This window comes from Histoplasma capsulatum (genome assembly GCF_000150115.1).
Source record: "Histoplasma capsulatum G186AR genomic scaffold supercont2.2, whole genome shotgun sequence".
Taxonomy (NCBI): domain Eukaryota; kingdom Fungi; phylum Ascomycota; class Eurotiomycetes; order Onygenales; family Ajellomycetaceae; genus Histoplasma; species Histoplasma capsulatum.
In genome coordinates, this window is record NW_025544802.1 from 2,905,041 (window position 1) to 2,928,037 (window position 22,997).

Below are 22,997 nucleotides of genomic sequence, written 5' to 3' on the forward strand. Positions count from 1 at the left end.
TAATTGATTCTTGGGGACATACCTTCAACTGGGCTGTGAGGGACACGATTGAACCTGCAACTGGGACATTCAATTGAACTTCGGTAGAGGGAGATTTCAGATCGAGCCGAGTCACATGACATGAATTTCCCCTTTCGGTTTCATTCATCCGGCATCAACCACAAGTTTACGTCTTCGGTTGCCGATGACTCCTGTTTGGCAACCAGGAATTACATTTCGAAACTACCTATACGCACAAGGATCTCGCAAGATATGCTGTGGCGAGAATGAGGGGATAAATGCTTCAACACTATACTAAAACACGACCAAATCACATATGCGCGGTGCATGAATTATTTATTTAACTCCTCAGGATCCAAAGGACAGGTTTTTTAGCTATAGGAAAAGCTCCATATACTATCGAAAAAGCTTGTGCTTCATCCATCATTTGCCTGAACCTTGAATATCCTTCGTTATCGAACACGCCCATACTCGATGCATCCATGTGACGAGAACCGATGTTCGCACAGTCTGCTCCTGACCACCACATAAACACGCCGACACCATAAGGGTGCTCGTTTTCATGTCGATTCTGTGTGAAAAGATTCTCATGAAAAGTTTTACTTGCTGGAGAGGACGAATACAAAAAACCAATTTCCGCGTTGAGGGAGGCCAGCCCGTCTAACCGCGATAAATATGGTCATCCCCAACTCCTCACCCCAATCCAAAGTTCCTTTGGAACGGGATGAGCACGGAAATCCGCGGTTTCATGGCTGCTCAAATATTCGAGAGTTCGAATTTCTAGGGAAGCTTGGAGAGGGTACATTCGGGTATGTGCAGAAATATACGAACTTCTTGTGATGACTCACAAAAAGATATTTACAAATTCTAGCGAGGTGTACAAGGCCCGCTCCAAACGGTCGGGTGCCATAGTTGCATTGAAAAAGATACTAATGCATAATGAGAAGGATGGGGTAAGTTAACCGTTAGATATATTTTGTATCTACTTTGTCTAATCTAGGCACCTAGTTTCCTATAACAGCCTTGCGGGAAATAAAACTTCTCAAGATGCTTTCGCATCCGAATGTTCTACAACTTCAGGAAATGGCGGTTGAGCGTCCTCGAGGTTGGTTTACACGAATGCGTCCCTCTCTCTGTTTTTTGGGCGGGGCTTACAATTGAAAAGGAGAAGGAAGGAAAAAACCTAGCATGTACATGGTCACTCCATACATGGACCATGATCTTTCAGGCCTTCTAGAAAACCCTAGCGTTCACTTTACCGAACCCCAGATCAAGTGTTATATGCTGCAACTCTTAGAGGGTCTACGGTATTTACATGAGGTGCATACTTCCGCAGTTCAAGGGGCTTTTTCCCATGCCAAGCTAACTAACCCTTGCTTAGAATAAAATATTACATCGTGACATGAAAGGTCAGAGAATACAAAATTGGGGGTTCGTTACGTTTATATGCTAATAGAATTTCCAGCTGCGAACCTTCTAATCAATAATAAAGGCATCCTTCAAATTGCAGACTTCGGTCTAGCTCGACCATATGACGAATCGCCACCCAAACCTGGCAAAGGAGGCGGTGAAGCAGTGAGAGAGTATACAACGTTAGTTGTTACTCGATGGTACAGGCCGCCAGAACTCCTACTTCACCTTCGGAAATATACTACCGCAATCGACATGTGGGGTGTCGGGTAAGCGACCTTGCAATGGGTGAAAATAAATTACATTTAACACATTACTAACCCTCACACAGCTGTGTGTTCGGCGAAATGTTCAAAGGAAAGCCAATTCTCGCTGGCAGCAGTGATATAAACCAGGCTCATCTCATATTCAGCCTTGTTGGCACCCCGACGGAAGAAAACATGCCAGGATGGAGTTCATTACCGGGTTGCGATGTTGTGAAGAATTTCGGGAGTATGCAAGGCAACCTTGCCACTGTTTTTAAAGAGTGCGTCGTGGATATCTATTAACGCTCTAACAAACCCTGACGTTCCTGTTAATTCTAACATTTCCCGCAGGCAAGGAGCAGGAGTTATATCTCTCCTCAGTGAGCTCCTTAAACTGGATTGGCGCAAAAGGATCAATGCAATTGACGCTCTTCAACATCCATACTTTCGCAGTCCCCCATTCCCCGCGCGACCTGGCGATTTGCCGAAATTTGAAGATTCGCATGAGCTTGATAGACGGAAATTCCGCGGCCAGAAAGCCGCTTTACCCCCTGCCCCTGCAGGGGGTTCAGTAGGCATGGGTCCAAACGGCGAATGGACCTCTGGATCAGGATTGAGGCAAAACTCCGACCAGAAATTGAGCCGAATTCCGAATGTAGCTCGTGGCCCTCCAACAAATGGAGCTTCCGTAGCCCCTCGGCGACAGTTCGACAACCGCGTCCCGGACGTCGCACAGCCGCAGAGAAAACTGGCCTCTGATGAACCACGCGGACATCTTCCGGCTTGGCAACGAGATTCCACGCTGCCCCCTAAACCACCCGTATCTTCCTACCATCCATGGACGGCCGGCCAGGCGTGGCGAGGAGACAGTCGTCTCGAACCCAGACGAGATGGCCCACCACCTCGCAGGGAGAGTGGTCTGGATTCATACATCCCAAACTATGATGGGCCAGCTGACCGCTTCAAAGGCCGGGACGATGGTAGACGAGATACTGCAGAGCTACGGGATTATGATCGGGATCGTTCGAGAAGACGAAGTCGAAGCCCAGAACCCAGACATAGAACTCGATCTCGGGAAAGCAATTCCTACTATGATCTTCACCGGCGGTGATCACTTTAGTCGCCGCTTACTAAAACCCGCAGTATTTCATATGGAGAAGTCTCAAATATCAATACTATTTGAGCTCCCACCTTCCGCTTACTTTTATCATTTAATCAAATTTAGCTTGAGGCATGCTTAACCAAGTTTACTTTAATGAAATATGCCATGGAAAATGTCCGCTTCGGTTTTAACCTGGCAGCATGGACGGGTTGTTTGGTGGCGTCGCTCTCTGCGTATTGGTGTTTTTGGCCCTCGAATGAAAAGACGCAGTGTATTTTAAAATAGCACTTCACACGAATAGAGGTGATGTTGTCATGTTACCCCCCATCTTTAAGTAGTTAATGACGTGGATAAACAAGTACACGTGTATTACTTCCATCAGACAAACGATCCAAGAATGCCATATTGATACATGCAGAGTGGGACACAACGGATAAGACATATGCAGTTAACTATTGGGTCCAACCCCTATAAGAGCTACATTTTCGTATCTCCAGAAATTTTGGCTCATGAAATAACGCAGTCCCCTCGCTGCCAACGCCAAAAAGAAATTGGGCATTTGTTTTTGTTGAAAAACATGACGAAGACATAGATATTAATGCTGAATTTGCTGGCCGGTTAATATACACAGCGGGTGCCTAGATGTCGTTGAGTAGGTAGCTAGGTTTATTACGAATATGAAAGTGGTCCATTTAATACAGTATCCGGGTCATAATTCGAGCTAGATTAAACCATTCGTTAGCTTAAAAATTTTCGTTTCTGTCCCTTTCTTAAGAGCATCATGAGGGAGAAAGAGATGCGGGATTTTTTGTTCATACATGGTAAGTTCTCGAGCCTGTTGTAGAGATCCTTAATATCGCTGGTATGAACGTCGCTTATATCAGCCATCAGATATGCAACCTGTTCATGTTGTTAATTTTGTCCACATAAATTGTCACATCGCAGGAGGATAGGATTGCGTACATCGCCACGGCTATCAGTCATCTGTTTATCAACGTTGTGATCGCTAAGGATTTCGTTTACTACAGAGGCGGTAATTAGTATAAAAGATAACCCAGTGATGACGAACGCTTCCAGTAGAGATGCTGGTGAAGGGGGGGGGGGAGGTGGGATGTCTTCTGAATACCTTTCCGCAGTACGCCAGGAATATTTTGATGGATGAAAATGACCTGGTCAACAACACGTTTACACACATTAGCTTTTCGCTTATTTCATCTGGTTTTATTTTATTTATATTTTTTAAAATCTTTTTTGGAATAAAAGATGTGAGGAGAAGAAAAGAGAAGAGAAACAAATCGACTCACCCGGCCATGGTTGGGCTCTTCCATCGTCAAGGACCGCAGATGCACCTCAGGCATATTTACGGCCCCTATCGTCACACCTTCATTTACATAGCGCACCAACGCCTGGGCAACTTCAATGCCAATCGCACTCTGCGCCTCCTCGGTACTCCCACCAATATGCGGTGTGAGGATTAGGTTCTTCAATGCCCTCAGATCCGCACTCCACCTGTTGAGCTCATTGTTAAAATAGTCCCCGTTACCCGCAGGTTCGTTGGGGTAGACATCAAGCGCAGCTCCCGCGATTTTGCCCTCGCGCATCGCTTGGATTAGAGCAGGGATGTCGACAACACTTCCGCGGCTGGCGTTGATGAGATAGCTCCCATATTTCATCTGCCTCAGCTGTTCCGCGCTGATCATGTTCTTGGTTTCTGGCAGTTCGGGGACGTGTAGAGTTACGAAATCGGCCTCACTGAGAAGATCTCGCAAGGTGGGCACTTGTCGCGCTGTTCCCATTGCCATCAGATTGACAACGTCATAGTATATCACGTTCATACCCATCGCATCCGCCAGGACGGACAGTTGGGATCCAATATGTCCATATCCGACGATTCCTGTATATGTAGAAAAACACAGACGATATGTATATATAAGCCGCGATGCCACGCCCAAAAAAAATAAAAATAAAAATAAAAAGATTTAAAAAGGGTAATATCAAAACCGGAAAGATACAAAACCATATGAAGAAAAGTTTACACGACTCACCAAGCGTCTTTCCGCGCACTTCCCAGCATTTGCTACTCACTTTATTCCACATCCCATTGTGCATCTCGCTCGATCGGTCACACAGCTGTCGAGCCAGGGAAATGATCTCGCCGATAACCAATTCAGCCACGCTACGCGAGTTACTAAAGGGGGAATTAAACACTGCCATGCCATGTGTCGCGGCATACTGGAGGTCGACTTGATTCGTGCCGATACAAAAGCAGCCGATGACGATGAGGTTACGGGCTTCTTTGAGTACCCGCTCTGTTAGCTTGGTCTTGGACCGTATGCCAATGACGTGCACATCCCTAGATAGAGAAGGGGATATTTCGGGGTCAGTCTTGCTTGTGTTTTTCCAATTGTGCGGTGCGGTGAGGTGCGGTGTTGAGGGGCCTGGGGACGAGGGGTCAAGGAGTAGCAAACCGGATCTTTTCAATCAGCTCATCCTCCGGTAACGAGGACTTCAAGTACTCGACCTGATAGCCCTGTTCTTGCAAAATATCCCTTCCTGTCTGGTTTACATTTTCCAGAAGTAATATTTTGATATCCTCAGTCGCAAATGGTTTTAATGGTTTGAGGGCTGCCGGGTTTGCAGCATGCATGCCGGTTTGGCTGGATGGTGAGGAGTAGACAGCCGCTGACGGGGAAGTGGAAAAGCTGAAGCTGCGAGAAACACTACGAGCGTGTCCACCAGGGCTACGTTTGATGTCTCTTGCAGCGGACGCCATAGGTGGCTAGTTGCTCGTTGAACAATTGGGGGGCTTTGTGCAGAGGATGCTCGTTCGGTTTGTCAAAGGGAGGGGACAGATTAGTGTTTCAAGAAAAAAAAAAACTCTCATTCTATGAGTTTAATAAAAAATAGCTAGCTTTTCTTACTGGTACCAACCAATAATAGGGATATTTAGCTGTTCAATCTGAGTCACAATTTTTATTGTGAATAAGAATTGTTATTGATTTGTCGAGCGGCGGGGAATATATCTTGCTTCCAACTACGTTAAATATTTCATCTACGATGGAGAAATATTTATCACAGTTTTAAAATACCCAACGCAACCCTTTTTATCCACTGTTCTGTTAAATTCATGTATGCTACTTTGACAAGCCACCGGTATAATATCCCCTAGATATCACCGATGGAAAGAGAATCTCTATTCAGCATATGGGAGTTGCGGCTAAACTGTCAGCCCCACTCGGTTTGTATCGCAGTTCCCTCTATACTTTCAAGTTCCGCATCCCTTCAGTCACATTACCCTTTTTTGGCGCAGGATTTTGCTTAGCTTTAGTCTTTGATTTATCTGCGCTGGGCTTTTCAACCAGCTCCTTAGTATATGGTATCTCCTTGGGTTGGCCTGGGATATACTTCCGGAGCACTTCTGGTACAATTATGCCCTTTATAGCCGAGTGAAGATATGTCAGTCACAAATTATATGCAATTTAATGACACGTTTTATGTGGGGTCAACCAGTAAATCGGGGTTTTTGCCATTCAGGGAGGGAGGCTCACTGTTTCGGTCTGGTAGTTTTCCAAGATACAACAAAGCGTGCGCTCTGTAGCACACAGTGTAGCGTTCAACGCGTGCACATAGATCTTCTTATTCTCGTCAGTGCCGGATTCCTTCTCATCCGCAAGATCCTTCTTCTGTCTGTATCGTATTTCCAGTGCCCGTGTCTGGTAGTCTGTACAGTTCGAGCAAGAAACCAGCTCCTTGTATTTGCCCTGGGACGGGAACCATGCTTCTAAGTCATTCTTCCTCGATGCAGCATTATTCAGCGCCCCGGAGACAATGTCGACAACGCGATATGGGAGCCCGAGGGATTGGTAGAATTCTTCTGAATTCTTCATCATATCTTTAAATGCATCCCAGGAGTCCTCGGGTTTTGTCATCACAAATTGTTCTATCTATAATTAACAGCCATGTTAGTTATGCGTCGACGCAACTTCCCTCTCCAAGAAAATTTGACCGAAACCTACTTTTTCAAATTGGTGCACACGGAAAATCCCCATTACCTCCTTGCCATGAGAGCCAGCCTCTTTTCTATAACAAGTGCTGTATCCGGCGTATTTGATCGGTAGATCACTATCCTGAAGCCACTCTCCGCTATGTAACGCAGACAAGGGCTGCTCAGAAGTTGCAATCAAATATCTTTCCGATGCTTTATCCTCGTTTTCAGTAACCTTATAGAGCTCTTCATCGAACTGCTCAAGCTGAGCAGTCTTCGCCATAAACTGCTTCAGCATGAAATAAGGGGGCTGGTTGAGTGTGTATTTCTTTCTGAACAGAAACTCTAGTCCATAGTTCACCAGAGCAAGATTTAGGAGCAGGCCGTAGTTGATGAGACAGTATCCCCGGTGACCAAAGATTTTAGTGCCTCGTTTCTGGTCAAAACCATCCAACCGGTGAAGCACGTCGTCATGTGAGAGGCAGTAGGCAGGTTTTTCTTCCTTGAACCATTCCGGCGCCCATGTCGAGAGAATAGCGTTATCCGCCTATATAGATCGCGAATTTAGTTATTTGGTTGGCGATTGATTTCCAGGAAACCGGCAGTAGAATACAAAGGAGTCACCAACCTCATCTTGACTCGTAGGGACGTCTTCATGGACGTAATTGCCAATCGATGCAAGTTTCCGGTCTCTCAACAACTCCTTCTCTGTGGCCGCTGCATCGGCGTCTTTCTTTTGCTTCTCCAGCTCCGTCTTCTCCGCGATTAGATCAGCCGCATCTTCTTTGTTCTAGATCAATGCCCAAAACGGATCTATTAGTCGCAGTTGATGATATAACTATGGGGTGTATATATGGACACCGTTGTGCAAAGCCCGTACGAAGAAAGGATGAGTGAACCTTTTTCTTCTTCCCAATTTCCTTCTGGACCTTATTGATCTTCTCGCCTATCTGAGTAACGTCATAGCGTGCTGTTTTTTTTACAAAAGAAAAAGAAAAAAAGAGGAAAGAAAAACAAATCAGCGGACATACAACGCAAGCTTTGTGATTTTCAGTGTGGAAGATGTAAAATGCGAAAGGGAATTTGGTTTGCTAGATCACTGCGAAGGCCAGCAACATACCTTCACGGGCGGCCTTGAACAAGGCAATGACCTCGTCTATGGCTTCCACTGGTGCGCCGCGACGCCGTTGATTCTCCTTTAATCTCTCTCGGTTTTCCGTGATCTTCTCTGGAGTGGCTCCATGGACAAAGTCCGCAACGTCAAGCATGGTGATGACTCAGTTGCCCTTTTTTTCTCTTTCTCGCAGGTGATTCGTTGGCTTTTGTTAAGTTTAAGGGCGAGCGAATAGAGTGCGCTAGACGGCTTCTTGTAAAACGAAACGGTGAGATGGGGGTTGAATTTGGCAGAGAGCGACAACAGGTGAGGGGTTGGCTGCCAGTCTATTGTATTTTTTTTTTTTTTTGCTCTGGTTCAATATGGCGGGGCAAAAAGATAGTGGGATGTGAGGATAAGAGATATGGGTAGTGCATATAAATCGATGCTGCTCCATGCCACAATCTGGGTGTAAAGCTAATTGAGTTTAGCTGCTGAAGGAAAAAGCAAAGAAGGTAAGGAGACGCGTTCGAGTCTCGAGTCTTGAGGAACAAACTCTAGAATTTGGATGTCCAGACCTAACTTGCTCGCGCGGCGGTTGTTGTTCTGGTTATCCGTATTTACGACTGCAATTACTACGATTATCATTATTATCACCATCAAGTTGCCAACCCCAATTACCTCTCAAAAAGTCCTGCTGCCCACACGGTTTTGAAGAGACATGCTTTGGCAAGCAAACAAAGACAACGGTTGAAAATGAAATAAGCGGTCAAACGTCATCACAACCGTTCTATGAACAGTCTGTCTATGTGTGCCGCCATACTCCAAAGAGAGAAGAGAGAGTACGAAACATTGGGTAAAAGAGTTAATAGGAATGATAACGGTGATAATAATAATAATAAGAGGAATTAGAAAGTTGCACTAAAATGTAGGACCGCAAAAGGAGACAAACAAAAAAAAGGTAACACAAGCTGAAGCCACACAGAGCCCTGTAAATGTGACGGTGTGCCTCTATTGACTGCCAAATATACGCATCACAGTAACCCATAAACCCGAAACAGGAACAAGTGGGAAAGAAATGACGGAAATCGAGAGAATAAAATCCGTCCCTCCCCGGCAGGAAAAAAACCAACGAACTGACAGGGACTGTGACAAGGCAAATGGATAATATTTCCAGAATGCCACATCAGTAGAAAAAACCCTTCTGGAGACCACTGGTAACGCCCTCTCCCCAAGACTTAAACTTGCTTAAAAAGGAAACCCGATCAATCCCATCTACCCAACCACGGTAAACACGCGTATACGCTGGGCTAACACCATCAAAAACATACCAAAAGTATAAAAAGAAAAGTAAAGGTAGATTTAAAGAGGAAAGCATTATCTCATGGCAAAGTACATTTCGGGGTGAGTATCGTATGTCGCCGTGTGTCGTGTATCGTGCGCCGTGTCGTGCGCCGTGTGCCATACGCAGTGCGGCGTTTTACATAACGATGCATTTACTACCGCTAGAAGGCTGAGTTGGGTTCTGCGATTTCTCAACTTCCGCGATGATCAGGTCGAAGGCTTTGGCGACATTCTCGTCCAGTCGGGCACTTGCTTCGGTCCAGGCACAATTGAATTCCTCCCCGAGTTTCTTCCCTTCTTCCTCCGTCACTTGTCGTACGTCCGGTTTGAGGTCGCTTTTGTTTCCGACTACCACTAGGGGCACCCAATCCGCTCCCTGTCAATGAAAAGCCAAGAAATGGTGGCAGCAGTCAGCGGAGTCCCACAGAACAAAGGAGAGACGGGGTTGCGGGGTGGACACTGTTTGCTTAAGCGTGCGGAGAGAGATACGCGCTCACCAGGTGGTTGAGAATCTTATCTCGAATAACCCTAACCATGTCGAAGGACTGGCGCGATGCGACCGAGTAAACGATGATGTAGCCATGAATTCCGATGAAATGCTTCGAGTTCAGGATGCTGTATTCATCCTGGCCAGCAGTGTCCACGATCTCCGTAGCAAAGTCCTGGCCTTTGTACTTGATGGTGCTGCTGAATGTATTCTCGATTGTGGGGTAGTAGCTCTCCACAAAGACCCCGTCGACAAAGCGGACAGTAAGGGATGATTTGCCTGTGGGTAGAGGAGATCCATGAAAGTTAACGCATTTGCGAAGGGGAAACGCTATTGGGGGGGAGCTCAGATGGTAGTGCTTGAGACGTACCCACAGATCTGCTACCAACAACCGCAATCTTCCGTTGCTTTGGGGGTGGTGCCATATTTCAATCCGAATTTGTTTTCAGGACGGGGAGAGGTTGTTGAGATGGGTTTCCTTGAGCACAGGGCACGGGAAGGATACGGATACGGATATGGGATATTGGATATTGGATGGGATAAGTCGGGCCAAAGGATGAGAGAATTGAACGGGAAGAAGCGAGATTTATTGAGAGTTATTGAGAGTTATTGCAGGTTTAGTTTGGCTAGCTAGTTCACTAAGGTAACTTATAGTAGTAATGATGACTCCAGCTACGCGCGGAGATGGTGGCGCGTGGTATTACCGGTGCAGAAACGGATGCAGGCAGTGTGTCCATAGCCTGTGTGAACAGCACAAGAGAGACGATTTGGATTAACCATGGATTGAGACGTGAGAAGAAAGACCACTTGGAATCCACCACCACTAGTAGTAGCTGCAGCAGTAGCAGTAGTAGTAGTAGTAGTAGAAGAAGAAGAAGAAGAAGGCATAGGTTCCACTCCCCGCTACATAACACATTCCGTCCAGGCTGGGCTGTACGCAGAGAATCATATACTGGGGAAATGACCTACATAGGCCTACCTGCAACAGCTGGCCGACCGTCGCCCCCCGGCGTCCCCGGCGTCCCCAGCTCCCAGCAACCCCTGGGCCTCTGCTGACTAGCATCCTGACTGCAACTTCCTTCCTGCCTTAGCCGGTGACGCCACCATGCAGCCGGGGTTCCTAGCCAATCACAGCTGTTTCCGCCCTTTTGTTTGGCCCCGGTGCCGCCTGGCTTGGCACCACGTGAAACTGTTGCCGCTTTGTCGATCGATCGGCGGTTCCAGGCCTTCCAAGGTCGGATCGCCGTCGGCCTGAATCAACCATTGTTGTTGCGGAGAAACAATTCAGATCGTAACTAGTCTCAATTTCATCTTCAATAATAACCAACGACAGAAATCTATTGACACTGCTATTCATAGATCGTGACTCCATCATCATCATCATCAACAACAACAACAACAACAGAAAGCACATCGACATCATTGATCCCTTGAATACTACGCAATACTAAACAACCTGTGGCCGTGCTGGTGTACTGGTGAGGTGGAAAGACCGCCGTCTCTCAACAGATCCCTTCCGCTTGCTTGATCCGGTCTACGATACTCTGAAGCCTGCACGTGAAACCGGTCACCGGTTCATGCTCGCCTTGCCCGTCCTGCAGCTCCTTCTCAACCTTCCGGTGGTAGTGCAGAAACTCGTCAACAGTAGCCAGCACGCGGTCAACACTTCTCCCGTCGAGGGAGTTCCTAAGGTGTAATCGCGCCTCGTCGTCGAGGGACACCGTGCTCAGAAGCACAGATAAATAACCAAACGCCACATTGGAGTGTGTCTGCACCACGGAGTCTGCCTGAATAAAAAAAGAAATAGGAGGGCGGGCAAATAATACGGTTGTTAGCCTTCTGAGAAACGGCGGGTTTTTTTTTTTTTTATTTCTTTCCATTTTTTTCCCTCTCCGTCAGAAATTAATCAGATATCAGATGTAATCCCTTACCTCGGAAGTTTTATCCCATCCGTCCTTGAATAGCTGTAACAACCTGTTAAGGAACGTTGTCGAGCCACTTGGTGTTTTCAAAATCAATTGTCGTGCAGTCTCGTTCCATTCGGTCAAATTTATCAATGTTCCAAGCGCCAAGATTACCACGTCTAACAAAGAGTCCCTTCTGTCGCCAGCAAAATCCTCCGACACCAGCCCAAAATTCGACATCACGATGGCCATCAGCGCTTGTATCAGTTCTGGTGTCGAAAAATCTTCGCAGAGTGAAGGATTATTATTGGTAAGATTCAAGATCAGCCGGATTTCTAGTAACTGGATCTGTCTGTAACACGGCTGCGAGCAGCGAGATGATAGCTGGAACAGGAGCGGTCCAAGTCCGGAAAGCCTCTTGAGTAACTTCTCCTGGCTTGGTTCGAGGGAATTTAGAACAACCGTGTAGGATTCCAAGATGGAGAATGTCAACTCGAGGATTAGGAAATCGTCGGTCTTTGCATCTTGGACTTGTTTTGGAAGCACCGAACGCTGTAGCAACAGGTTGACCAACTGAGATAGAACATCGTTAGACATATAGTCCATGTTATCTCCACTCTCACGGGACCGACGCACAACCATTTCAATGCATCGTAGTGCTAGGATCTGAGGGATGCACTTCTTCGGTTTGACGTCATGCCAAATTCTACTTTCGGCTAGCTGTTCGCAGAAGTCCCGCAGAGAGCCTTGGACAGCTTTGGACGTTCTAGCGGGCCCGAATTTTGAGATGTCGAGGATCTCAGACTTGTCAGTTATCATCTTGGGTATAACTCTAAACACTTGCGTGGAGCAGGTACGTAGAACAACAGACGACACAGGGCCTGCTGACAAAATTAACCCGTACGCACAAGCAATTAGGTACGTGTAAATTGCGTCGTCCAAGTTGCCAGCCTGTTTTGCAAGCCGTTTCTCCAAAACATGTGCCAAGAATCGCCGCGTGAATTGGTCATCCATCAGCTTTGTACAGAGCTGGATTAGTCCACTGTAACGCCGTGAAGCCGAGGAATTAGGGTCTTCAATGTCTTCGAAAATTGCGTCCACGATCCCTTCAAACCTAGCATTTTCGCCTGCACGACGTAGTTCGTAGATGTTTCGGACTACCCTATTGGAGTTGCCCTCATCATCGTCTCCAGTAATTCGGGTCGCAAGGGGACAGGTAGATTTCGAGGCCACATGGTTCGAAACGCCAGGTCCGGTCCCGTGGCCGGGCCCATGCTGCTGAGCAAAAGAGGGCCGGAACAGATTGTCCAAAATCAGATCCTCAGTTATGCTCTTAGCAGAAAGGAATGACCTCTGTCGAGCATAGGTAGCTTTGGGGCCGGTTGTTCCCTGGGACTGGGACTGCTGTCTCTGATCGGGAGAATCGGCTTGGGAATCAATTTGCATCCTGTGAGACACGTTCGGAAGTTGAGATATAGATGGCGTAGAATCCTCGGATAATCCAGTAGATATCTCGGATGAGGCACGGGAGGCAACACTTATGGATTCAATTGTTGAAGACTCTGACCTGCCACGGGCCGTGGTACCCAAAGCATCTACGATCCTTCTCCGCGACGGTGTAGTACTCATAATTACATTGCACTCCGTTTTATTGCCCCCGACTTCAGCAGCAACCGGATGAGAAGCCGCTGGTTTGTACCTTGAATTCAACGGAAATGTTTTCGGTGTGGAAGCTTGTTCTGATTTTCCTGCTCTTAGGAGCTTCGTCGTAAGAGGCTTCAAAGGCCGCTGAGTCTGTTGCCGCGACAGAGAATCAGAGGTTTTGCGCGAACTGCGGTGTGTTTGAGGATTTGTAGTCGTTGAATCTTTAGCACGACGAGGCAGGTTGGCATCAAGTGCATTGGCGCACTCCATAGTTCCCTCTTTGGTGGAGTATCCATGGTGCCGCCCTGTCGGCTTCTTTGGTGTCAGAATAACAACTTCGATTTGGTTAGATTCCCCGGGCGGGACAGACGATTTCTTAAATGTGATTGTGTCGGAGTCTGAGCTGTCATGTCGGATATCGCGCTTCGTCGAGCGTTTTGGGTTCGGCATAGCAGCGTCTTCGAATCCGTTCGAAGCCCATTCAGCCTTCGGACTTTCTATCTTTCTACGTTTTCGCCAGGGCTCATTATCCTCATGCAGTTGCTCATCGCCCGATGACGCAATATCGTAAACCCATTGTTTTCTACCCCGATAGTTTGGTGTTCGATGGTGTAGCAAACTCGACCTGGACGGTTTCGGAAGCCGGGGTGTTTGAAGCGTGCCAGCACCTCGATGACCTTGTCCGTCCTTAGTTGTTTTCCTGACTCCCCCTACTGTGGTCTGAGCCGTTGAAACCTGATTTGGAGGTTCTTCTGGCGAGGGCTCTGGGACTTGTGTTCGAGTCAGAGCAGGCGACGATTTGGGTCCTATATCGTACTTAGGGCCCACCGAGGATTTCCCATAAGTGATTAGTTGGCGATGGGGCGTTGCACTTTTCGCAGCTGGCGCCATAACTCAATTGTAGTATCCCCTGCAAGAGGTTCCTTAGGTAGGATGGAATGAGGCAAACAGAGAAGTCAGAAGGGTGGTGGCGGAAGATTGGTTGTCCATCTAGTGAAAACGTCAAGCAGCCATCTGCAGAAATGGGTTCGTCGGGCGTTCGGGTTCGCGGCGCGTTGTCTTCCTCGCGCATCAGAGGGAAAGAAGGCGACCTGATTTGGAGTACGGGAGGGTTGGATGGCCGTGGTCGCAGCAGGTGTGCGCAGCAGGAAGCCAACTGTTCGTTAGTCAACCGACTTCTGTTTACTGAACTTGTATTTTTCCAGGGATAGTTAGTTCATTATTCCGTAGCTAGTTAGTTATTTTTCCGGCGATTGGGTGAGGACAACCAACAACACTGCGTCCATTGTGACAAGAAATAACTATACATGGACACATACATCTGTTCTCTGTATATTCAGTAGGCCCTTTTCGGTAAATAAGACTGTTTCTTTGATTGAATAGCGTGAGCGTTCCGTATCTATTTAAGCCTGAATAGAGGGAGCCCAAAAGCTGATTATCAACAGCGAAAACTGCGGCTCTTGAGTCTCTGGGCATAAGAATTAGTTGCAGCTGGTAACTGGTGGGACTGCTCTTCAGGAATAGCCCCTCCTAAGATGTGTTGGCGTTGCTAATGGCTAATTTTGCAGGAGACCTCTACATCCGAACCCCGCTCCGCCACCAAACCGAGAGCTACAAACGTCTTCACATCTGCGAGTTACTCTTCCACGGCGTTGGATGCCCGTGCCTAACTCGGATACTTCCTCCAGATTTCCGAGCCGACGCATCTCGTCCCCGTGCCTCTCATATATATCAGGCTATGGCTCAGCAGGTCGCAGGTGCTCCATTGCCTTGCCAGGGTGTTGGTCCTCTCTACAAACCAGATGGAGAAAAACCAACAGCAACGGTCTCGCAGGGTGTCGACTACGATAATGTCCACGTCCTCCCGCAAACGCCTCAGCTAATTGCACTTTTAACGCAAGTTAATTTCGCCCCTCCCGTACCCAATTTAGCCATTTAACCCAATGCGAAGACTAATTCAATGCCCATAAAAGTATGATAAGGGACACTCGTACAGACAGAGCAGACTTCATATTTTACTCGAACAGGATCATACGCTTGCTGGTGGAAGAAGGCTTGAATCACCTACCCGTTGTTGAGCAGTCAGTAACCACCCCAGTTGGTCGGTCATATCTTGGAGTCAGATTCCAGGGGAAAATATGCGGTGTGTCCATTATGAGAGCAGGAGAAGCTATGGAACAAGGTTTGCGTGATTGTTGCAGATCCGTTCGCATTGGCAAGATCTTGATACAAAGAGACGACGATACATGGCAACCTAAGCTTTTCTATGAGAAACTTCCCAAGGACATCGCAAACAGATGGGTGTTACTTCTGGACCCAATGTTTGCAACTGGTACAGAACACTCTGTGGGTGATCTTTTAACGCAATTCGTGCTAATGACTAGAATAGGGGGCTCGGCCACGATGGCGGTTGATGTATTGAAATCAAAAGGTGTACCTGAAGATCGAATCCTTTTCCTAAATCTCATCGCAAGTCCTTCGGGGGTTGCCGACTTTGCTCAGAAGTACCCTAAACTACGAGTAGTCACCGCATTTATCGACCAAGGGCTCGATGAAAAGAAGTCAGTAAAGGGCTATTTCTGCATTTATTGACATTCCGCTATATCTAACTTCAAAAACAGGTATATTATTCCGGGGCTCGGTGACTTCGGCGACCGATACTACACATTGTAGAAGAGTGAAAATCAATGAATATATTTACTCAAAGTCGCATGATGCGAGGGAGCCATCATTGATTCCTGCCAATCAATAACTTTCCTACAGAGCAATCTCGGCACATTTCATTTTGCGTGTGTTATCGCAGCCTTTTAGTTCGGTTGGAGAACAAATGGAGGTGTGGAAGCTGTTTGCGTGGGAACTGAGAAGGCAAAGCTGGTTGAACCATTTTTTATTTTCAGTCGCAAAATATCCACACTACGGAGTCTATATATACCGGATTTTTCCGAATCCCAATTCAATCCTATATTATAACATGACGCTTCAGGCTAGAGTAAGCCGAACTATCATCAACGTAATTTAAAGGGATGAGTACCCGAATCGCAAAGCGATTTTAGCAAGCTGGGTAAGAAGCAGTGGATTGCCAAACAATTCTTCGTTGTCAATAATCATCGAGGTCGGCTTCAGCCTGATCTAGTTCCTCCCTTTCAGTGCCGCGTCCTACCGGTCCTGGGGATCCCTCATTTGCTCCACGTATAGTAGTACCGATATCATTCCCAGCAGCGGCGTCCTTAGCAACAGCATCGCAGGCATCGACCCAATCAGAGTACACATCGACGGCAGCTGAGAGATCTAGAGCCATGATCGAAGTTGATTAGTCGAGGTACGAATAGACCAGCCGCAAAAATGGAAAATGTTCTCACAGTTGATGCCAGTCTGGAAACGCTGGCCACATATTTTGCAGGACAAATTCCCAAGACCCAATTTTTTATCCAGTTTCACTATTACACAGTTCTCATGGTTGCAGAATAGACAGGAAAACGTGGTTTGGAGGGGTTCTTTCTGCAATACAGTTAGCGAATAAGGTGGCCGGCAAACGCGAAACTGCGCGTTCATTGACTTGCCTTTTTGGGGGCTGCCGGTTTGCGGCTGGACTTCTTGCGCTTGCCCTATAGAAGAGAGTGGGGGAAAGGTGCGATCAGTCAACCGCAGTAACAGTAGTTTGGACTGGCTACCGGACTTGAGAAACAGTGGGGGAGGAGTAGGACTTAACTTACCATTATCTACACGGCTTGAGCGACCGTGTTGTTTGATGAACTCGAAGGGAAAGAAGGGGGCAACATGTGATATATGTCTGGTGTTCAGGGGGTCTCTGAGAACAGCGAAACCATCATGGGACATATGATGACAATTTGAGTATTAAACCCCGAAGGTTCCTTTGTGATCAAATAAACTTGGTTTGCATTTGGATTGCGATTCGGAAGTATATTTTTGGTCATGTGATTTGCATACTTGGGGGATTGGTCTTGGCATAGATCTTGATATCAAGATAAAGCTAAGTAGGGAACACTCACTCCCAGTTAACTAGTCTTCCAAGAAAATGAGAGGTCTGTATGTGGATCACATACTCTCATAATCATGGGCTTTGTCTTGCGATCCCTGAGAATTACACGAAATGTGCAGCAGTCGTTATCAGATACGGAGACGCAAGCTTTACCCACCTCGAGAGGTTCTTGGAACTTTGTGTCCCAATCAACACAGGCCGAGTGGATTTTTTGTTGATGATTGATGATGAGCCACCCAGGCAAAACTGTTTTGTATCTGCTTGATTCATGCGCTCCCCAAACCCGGTTCAACGTTTCCCCGAAATCTTGATATGCTCTAGCGTCGTCAGCATTTCATTATCGATTTCTCGTACGATTTTCCGTCATGACCACGAGTTCATTCTTTAGATGGAGATGGCGTTTCAGACTGAAGACTGTGCTGTTACGAGACTTGAGAAGTTGCGGCCGGTTGGTAAGTAAAAGAGAATTTTAATATGCTGGAAGCATATTGTCAAAAACATGCTAATTTGATTTGCTCCAGGACTACTGGAACGCTACTCAAGTGCACGACATCACCTTGGTTTTTATATCAACGTCGCAGTAACAGCAACATACACACTGCCGCGATGCTCACAACCATTGAAGAACTACATATATAAAGCATGCAAAATACTTATCGGCCAACATCCTATTCTCTCTGCCATACCCGTGGGTGAAGACACGGATGAACCCCATTTCATCCGCGTTCCCACGATTAATTTGGACAATTCTGTTTTATTTAAAGACAGACAGCGTGGCAGCCATGGTTCCAATAGTCCCCTCTGTCCTAACCCAGATATGGACTTAGAAGAGCTTCTGAATATCCAACATAATATGCCATTTTCCTTTCCTTCTCCATTTTGGAGACTCTATATCTTAACGGATCCCAATCATCCACATTTGTTCACTGCTTCCTTCATCTTTCATCACGCCATTGGAGACGGCACTTCTGGAATGGCCTTCCATAAAACCTTCCTGCACGCCTTACATCTCGCGCTATCTTCTTCCCCCTCCTCTTCTGAAGTAGAGAGTACTATTACAGCGCCGAATATTCCCCTATTGCCTAGCTTAGAGGCGCTCCACCCGATACCGGTTTCGATTCCGTTCTTGTTTTCGATACTATTCAAGGAGAAAATCTGGAACAAGCAGGATCCCTGCCTATGGACTGGTTCAAAGATCACCATGCCCCTACAGAGTGAAATACGCCATCTTGTCCTTTCTGAATCTGAGACTACTTCCTTCAGGGACCTCTGTCGCAAAAATAAAACTACTATAACGGCAGCTCTACACACTTTGGTTGCTGGTGCTCTGTTCGTAAACCTCTCTGCGCATTACACACAGCTCCGATGTGTTGGCGCGCTTTCAAATCGGCGATGGCTCGGATGCCGGATCTGTGATGACTCCATGGGAGTGTTTGTGCAGGCTTTCCAAGACTCGTATCGTCGAGAAGGATTTTTTGACCAGTCCGGAAATTTCAAGTTTCCATGGGACGAAGCCGTCAGGTCCAGGAAAACAATTGAGGACACAATAAATATGCAGGGAAAAAACGCAATATCAAATCTATTAAAATATGTCGGCGATTACCACAGTGAACTATTCCTGTCTAAGATAGGCAAGAATAGGGCTGATAGCTACGAAGTCTCGAACTTGGGTGTATTCGGGTCTAATCTAGAAGCAACGGTCGGTTCACAGAAGCCACTAGTTGGCAGGATGGTCTTTTCGCAGAGTGCAAATGTAACAGGGAGCGCCTTTGAGGTGTCCGCGATTACTGGTGGTGATGGATGTCTAGTGCTGACATTTTCATGGCAGAAGGGAGTCGTAGACCTTCATCTCGTCAGCAACATTATGAAGACGATCGTAGAGCATTTGGGTACGATAATATAAGGATCGAAAATAAGTTATTCCCCATATATGTATATATGCTACTTGTCAACCCAATATTTTCAAAAGATTGATTGATTCAACAGCTGCTTTATGATTCTATTTATAAAAAAGTAAACAAATAAACTGTGAAAAAGAATAATAAGAATATTGATGAATACAAACAGATTCACATCTACACTCACAGTATTATTATTAAAATATTCAGATATAATAAATATCAATCTCAATACTATTGTAAAAGTTGTGAACTCTCTTAAGAAAAACTTATCAGAGTAAATAATATAATATTATAAGTATAGAATATACTTTTACTGCAGTTAACAGAATTGTAATATATAAAATTATAGAAATTATTATAGAATAAAAAGTTAAAAAACTAGATAAATCAACAAAGCTGAAGATGTTTATTGATCAATTATTAAAGATCTCTGAAATAAATAATCTATTTATACTAGATAACTCTTTGAATTCTAGAAAAACTAAATAAAATAAAGATAAAAAGATAAATATAAATGAAGTAAATGAATATCTGATATTGTAGAACTGTATATTTTAATATATAAAAAATATTTGAAATGAAAAGGAGAAATAATAGTGAAAATGTTATTGAATATAAGTATTTCAATAAAATATATTGATAATTATATACTAAAATAATTGTCAGATATATAATAAATAAAGAATTCTAAATAAATAAAGTTTTTAAATAATCAATATCTTATCTCATCTGTGAGAGTAAAAATACTTTTATATTTTAAAAAATCATTATACTGTATCTGAATATATATACTTCTGAATATAGAATACAATCTGATTTTAAAATTTAATTAATTTTAGAAGTATAATCTCAGAATTCATTGATATATATATTATATATAATTAATAAATTATAAAAATTAAATTTATATAATCTTACTTATAAATATAAGATATAGATTCTATATATTGAAAATAAAAGATTTGAATTTTATTATTTAATATTAAGTAAAACAAGTACTATATAAACTCTTGATTCAGAGTATTTTATATATTATATGAAAATTTAAAATAGAAGAACTGTCAAAATTTTAAAAATAAAAATTATATAAAAATATTATCTGAAAAGTATAAAAAAAAAATTCTGAATAAATCTTTTATCTTCTCTGTCACTGAAAAAAAATTTGTTTATAAGATTAATACAGAGAATATAAAATCAATAAATTATAATATATACTTTCTATTATAAATATATTTTAAAAAACTACAGCAGGAAATTTTATTTAATTATTTGAAATATTTTCTATTAAGAGATTTTTCTGAAATTAAAAAAGTGTATAATAATATCTTCAGTGTTTATTCAACTGAATTATATGAAAGTTTTTATAATTAAAATAAATATATTAAAATAAGCTATTAAATATACTCTTTTACAAGTAAAAGAGAATGATAAATTACACTTATATAATAGATTAATATTTATTAATAGTTAATTTATACAATCAATCTTCTATTGTCTGTTCACTCTTTTATATACTTTTACATACTTATAAAATACCTCTCTTCTCATAATTTCACTTCATACTTATATAGTCTCTAATGATTACTTTATATAATCTTTAATATTCTTCTATTCTAATCTTTTTTCTATAAAAATTCTCTTATATAATTCTTTTTTCTGATTTTTTTTCTCTTTTCTTTCTTAATTGATTTATTCTTTTATCTGACTGTGAGAATATAATTAGTGTAATATAATTAATATAACAACTAAGCTGTTAGTTCTGATGTATCAATCAATAATTCTTTATACTAAATTCTATATAATCTGATTTATTGATATAAGATCCACTATCTTAGTAATTTATTTGAAATCTTCTCATTTTACTTGATTCATTTATATTTATAATCTTTTTATTACTTTGATTACTTTACTTCAAGAAAAAAATATAACTTCTACAGATGATTTTCAATTTCTTAATACTTCTTTTAATTAGATTAATTAATTTTTTTTAAGATAGTATAAAAATAGATATAAAATAAAAGTAATCTGTCAGTATACTTCTAGCAGATATTTCATCTCTAAAGAGTATTAAATTTAAATCTATAAGATCTCTTCATCACTCTTCAGCTATCAATCTGCTCAATAATATTGATTTATAAAATTTATATACTCTTTTCTCTCTCTATATTTCAGAGTTTAATATTCAGAATATTGTCTGTTTCATCAATATCTATACAGAGATACAAATATCAAAGAATTCAGCTATTAATTCACAGAATTGACAGTCAACTATTTCTACTGAAATCAAAGTATTTCTTGAGTATATTATCTATATAAGAGTATATAGATCTTCAGTAATTGAAGATTATTGAAATAGAAATAATACTCAGAAATCAGTTCATCTATTAAGATTTTATATAAAATAAAAACAATTTAAATAATTTAAAAGATATATTTATATATCTAATTCTTATAAACTGAAATTTTTCTTCTTCTTTATATAGAAGCTAGAGTCTTTATACTTCAACTTTTATATAGTATATCAAAAATACTACAATTCAGATTCAAATTTTTTTATTGATGAGATGATAATTCAATTTTTTGAACAATTCAAATATATAGTTAAAATATCTCAGAAATCAATTAAACAGAGATATAAGATTTTTAATCTAAAAAAACAGAGCTATTTTTGAATCTTTTTCATATTTTATAATAATCTCTGTATAAATACAATGTTTTGTACTTCAGAATTAATCAAAATTGAATGTCTTATAATAAAATTAATTAAACAGCTGTCAGTATTCTTACAGAGTTCTGAATAATAGAGTATTAAACAGTAGAGTATTAAATAGTAGAGTACTAAATAGCAGAGTATTGAGCAGCAGAGTATTGAGCAGCAGAGTATCAAGCAGCAGAGTACTGAGCAGTATATAAAATTGAATAACAGTAAAGAGATAGCTGACTACTCAATTTATATAAACAACTACTTTATTTCTATTACTCTATTTTATTATTTTCAAAAGTAAGAAATTGAAATCTGTAGAATCATTTATTCTGTCAATCTATTATCTCTTCTATAAAAACTGAAGAACTCTGAATTATCTGTTTATATTCTCTTCAATACTTTATATATCATTTCTCAAAATAAAATTCTCTGTCTTGAATAAAAAAATAATAATATAGTATTACTACTATCTACAATTCATCTATCAGACAGCTTTGTTGAATATATTAGAAAGTACTCAGAAAAAATCTCTACTAATAAATCTCAAATTCAAAAAATATTTAAAGATAATTGATAAAAAGCAGTGGAAATTTCTACTATTATTGATGATTATAATTATAATATAAATGAAATTGATCTAGCAAATCAGTATAAAGCTTTCTATAAAATTTATATACTTATTAATTGCATCTGATTGACAATTCTGTACTGAATTATTAATTATACTATTATCAATATTTATTTTCTTCATTGACTGACTTAGACTGACTGCTGAGATCATGAATTTTATATTTGATTTGATTTGATTTAATCTCAGTTCATTTCTTGATGTGATTTTAATGAGATCAGATTCAGAATAAAAGTGTAAAGTGATTAGAATTATCAAAATATAAATAAAATAAAACTAAGAAATTTTGATATTTCATATAAAGTAACTGACTATTAAAATAAGAATATAATCTGAGACTGATTATAATTTTAATTCAAGTTTAATTTCATTTTAATAATTATATAATACATCAATTTGATAATATAATTGATGAATTATATTCTTCTATCTTACTTAATACTCAATACTCTGATAACTCATCATTAAATCCTCTATTTATCACTATTAATTTAATGAATCTACTGCTGCTGTCAATCTATCTATTGCTGTAATCTATCTACTGCTGTCA

At 42.3% G+C, this 22,997-nt stretch overlaps 9 protein-coding genes across 9 annotated transcripts; 4 read left to right on the forward strand and 5 right to left on the reverse strand.

Annotated features, from left to right (window-relative positions):
• Positions 1 to 675: 675 nt before the first annotated feature.
• On the forward strand, positions 676 to 3,150 carry HCBG_02182 (serine/threonine-protein kinase bur-1; the record flags this gene model as incomplete). Its single annotated transcript, XM_045429231.1, has 8 exons — positions 676 to 809; positions 872 to 953; positions 1,009 to 1,105; positions 1,166 to 1,320; positions 1,382 to 1,409; positions 1,466 to 1,679; positions 1,742 to 1,936; positions 2,007 to 3,150. 8 exons carry the CDS (start codon positions 676 to 678, stop codon positions 2,764 to 2,766), a joined length of 1,665 nt encoding a protein of 554 aa, XP_045291017.1.
• On the reverse strand, positions 2,044 to 5,597 carry HCBG_02183 (D-3-phosphoglycerate dehydrogenase; the record flags this gene model as incomplete). The annotated part of the gene is made up of 7 exons (XM_045429232.1): positions 2,044 to 3,478; positions 3,576 to 3,657; positions 3,721 to 3,779; positions 3,884 to 3,926; positions 4,062 to 4,651; positions 4,803 to 5,110; positions 5,226 to 5,597. 7 exons carry the CDS (start codon positions 5,528 to 5,530, stop codon positions 3,450 to 3,452), a joined length of 1,416 nt encoding a protein of 471 aa, XP_045291018.1.
• Positions 5,598 to 5,732: 135 nt separating this feature from the next.
• On the reverse strand, positions 5,733 to 8,125 carry HCBG_02184 (seryl-tRNA synthetase; the record flags this gene model as incomplete). Its single annotated transcript, XM_045429233.1, has 6 exons — positions 5,733 to 6,191; positions 6,306 to 6,701; positions 6,774 to 7,289; positions 7,371 to 7,532; positions 7,642 to 7,712; positions 7,863 to 8,125. The coding sequence occupies 6 exons, from the start codon at positions 8,008 to 8,010 to the stop codon at positions 6,015 to 6,017; spliced, it is 1,470 nt and encodes a 489-aa protein (XP_045291019.1).
• A 1,190-nt stretch (positions 8,126 to 9,315) lies between these two features.
• Positions 9,316 to 10,091, reverse strand: HCBG_02185 (rheb small monomeric GTPase RhbA; the record flags this gene model as incomplete). The annotated part of the gene is made up of 3 exons (XM_045429234.1): positions 9,316 to 9,555; positions 9,677 to 9,945; positions 10,037 to 10,091. The coding sequence occupies 3 exons, from the start codon at positions 10,089 to 10,091 to the stop codon at positions 9,316 to 9,318; spliced, it is 564 nt and encodes a 187-aa protein (XP_045291020.1).
• Positions 10,092 to 11,168: 1,077 nt separating this feature from the next.
• HCBG_02186 (uncharacterized protein) lies at positions 11,169 to 14,105 on the reverse strand (the record flags this gene model as incomplete). The annotated part of the gene is made up of 2 exons (XM_045429235.1): positions 11,169 to 11,435; positions 11,598 to 14,105. The coding sequence occupies 2 exons, from the start codon at positions 14,103 to 14,105 to the stop codon at positions 11,169 to 11,171; spliced, it is 2,775 nt and encodes a 924-aa protein (XP_045291021.1).
• Positions 14,106 to 14,766: 661 nt separating this feature from the next.
• HCBG_02187 (cytosine deaminase-uracil phosphoribosyltransferase fusion protein) lies at positions 14,767 to 15,153 on the forward strand (the record flags this gene model as incomplete). The annotated part of the gene is made up of 1 exon (XM_045429236.1): positions 14,767 to 15,153. The coding sequence occupies one exon, from the start codon at positions 14,767 to 14,769 to the stop codon at positions 15,151 to 15,153; it is 387 nt and encodes a 128-aa protein (XP_045291022.1).
• A 131-nt stretch (positions 15,154 to 15,284) lies between these two features.
• Positions 15,285 to 15,887, forward strand: HCBG_02188 (uracil phosphoribosyltransferase; the record flags this gene model as incomplete). Its single annotated transcript, XM_045429237.1, has 3 exons — positions 15,285 to 15,546; positions 15,604 to 15,775; positions 15,836 to 15,887. 3 exons carry the CDS (start codon positions 15,369 to 15,371, stop codon positions 15,885 to 15,887), a joined length of 402 nt encoding a protein of 133 aa, XP_045291023.1.
• Positions 15,888 to 16,079: 192 nt separating this feature from the next.
• Positions 16,080 to 17,998, reverse strand: HCBG_02189 (uncharacterized protein; the record flags this gene model as incomplete). The annotated part of the gene is made up of 7 exons (XM_045429238.1): positions 16,080 to 16,502; positions 16,574 to 16,708; positions 16,775 to 16,819; positions 17,163 to 17,205; positions 17,279 to 17,520; positions 17,569 to 17,633; positions 17,985 to 17,998. The coding sequence occupies 7 exons, from the start codon at positions 17,996 to 17,998 to the stop codon at positions 16,312 to 16,314; spliced, it is 735 nt and encodes a 244-aa protein (XP_045291025.1).
• Positions 17,612 to 19,201, forward strand: HCBG_02190 (uncharacterized protein; the record flags this gene model as incomplete). The annotated part of the gene is made up of 2 exons (XM_045429239.1): positions 17,612 to 17,666; positions 17,736 to 19,201. One exon carries the CDS (start codon positions 18,032 to 18,034, stop codon positions 19,115 to 19,117), a length of 1,086 nt encoding a protein of 361 aa, XP_045291024.1.
• Positions 19,202 to 22,997: the final 3,796 nt, after the last annotated feature.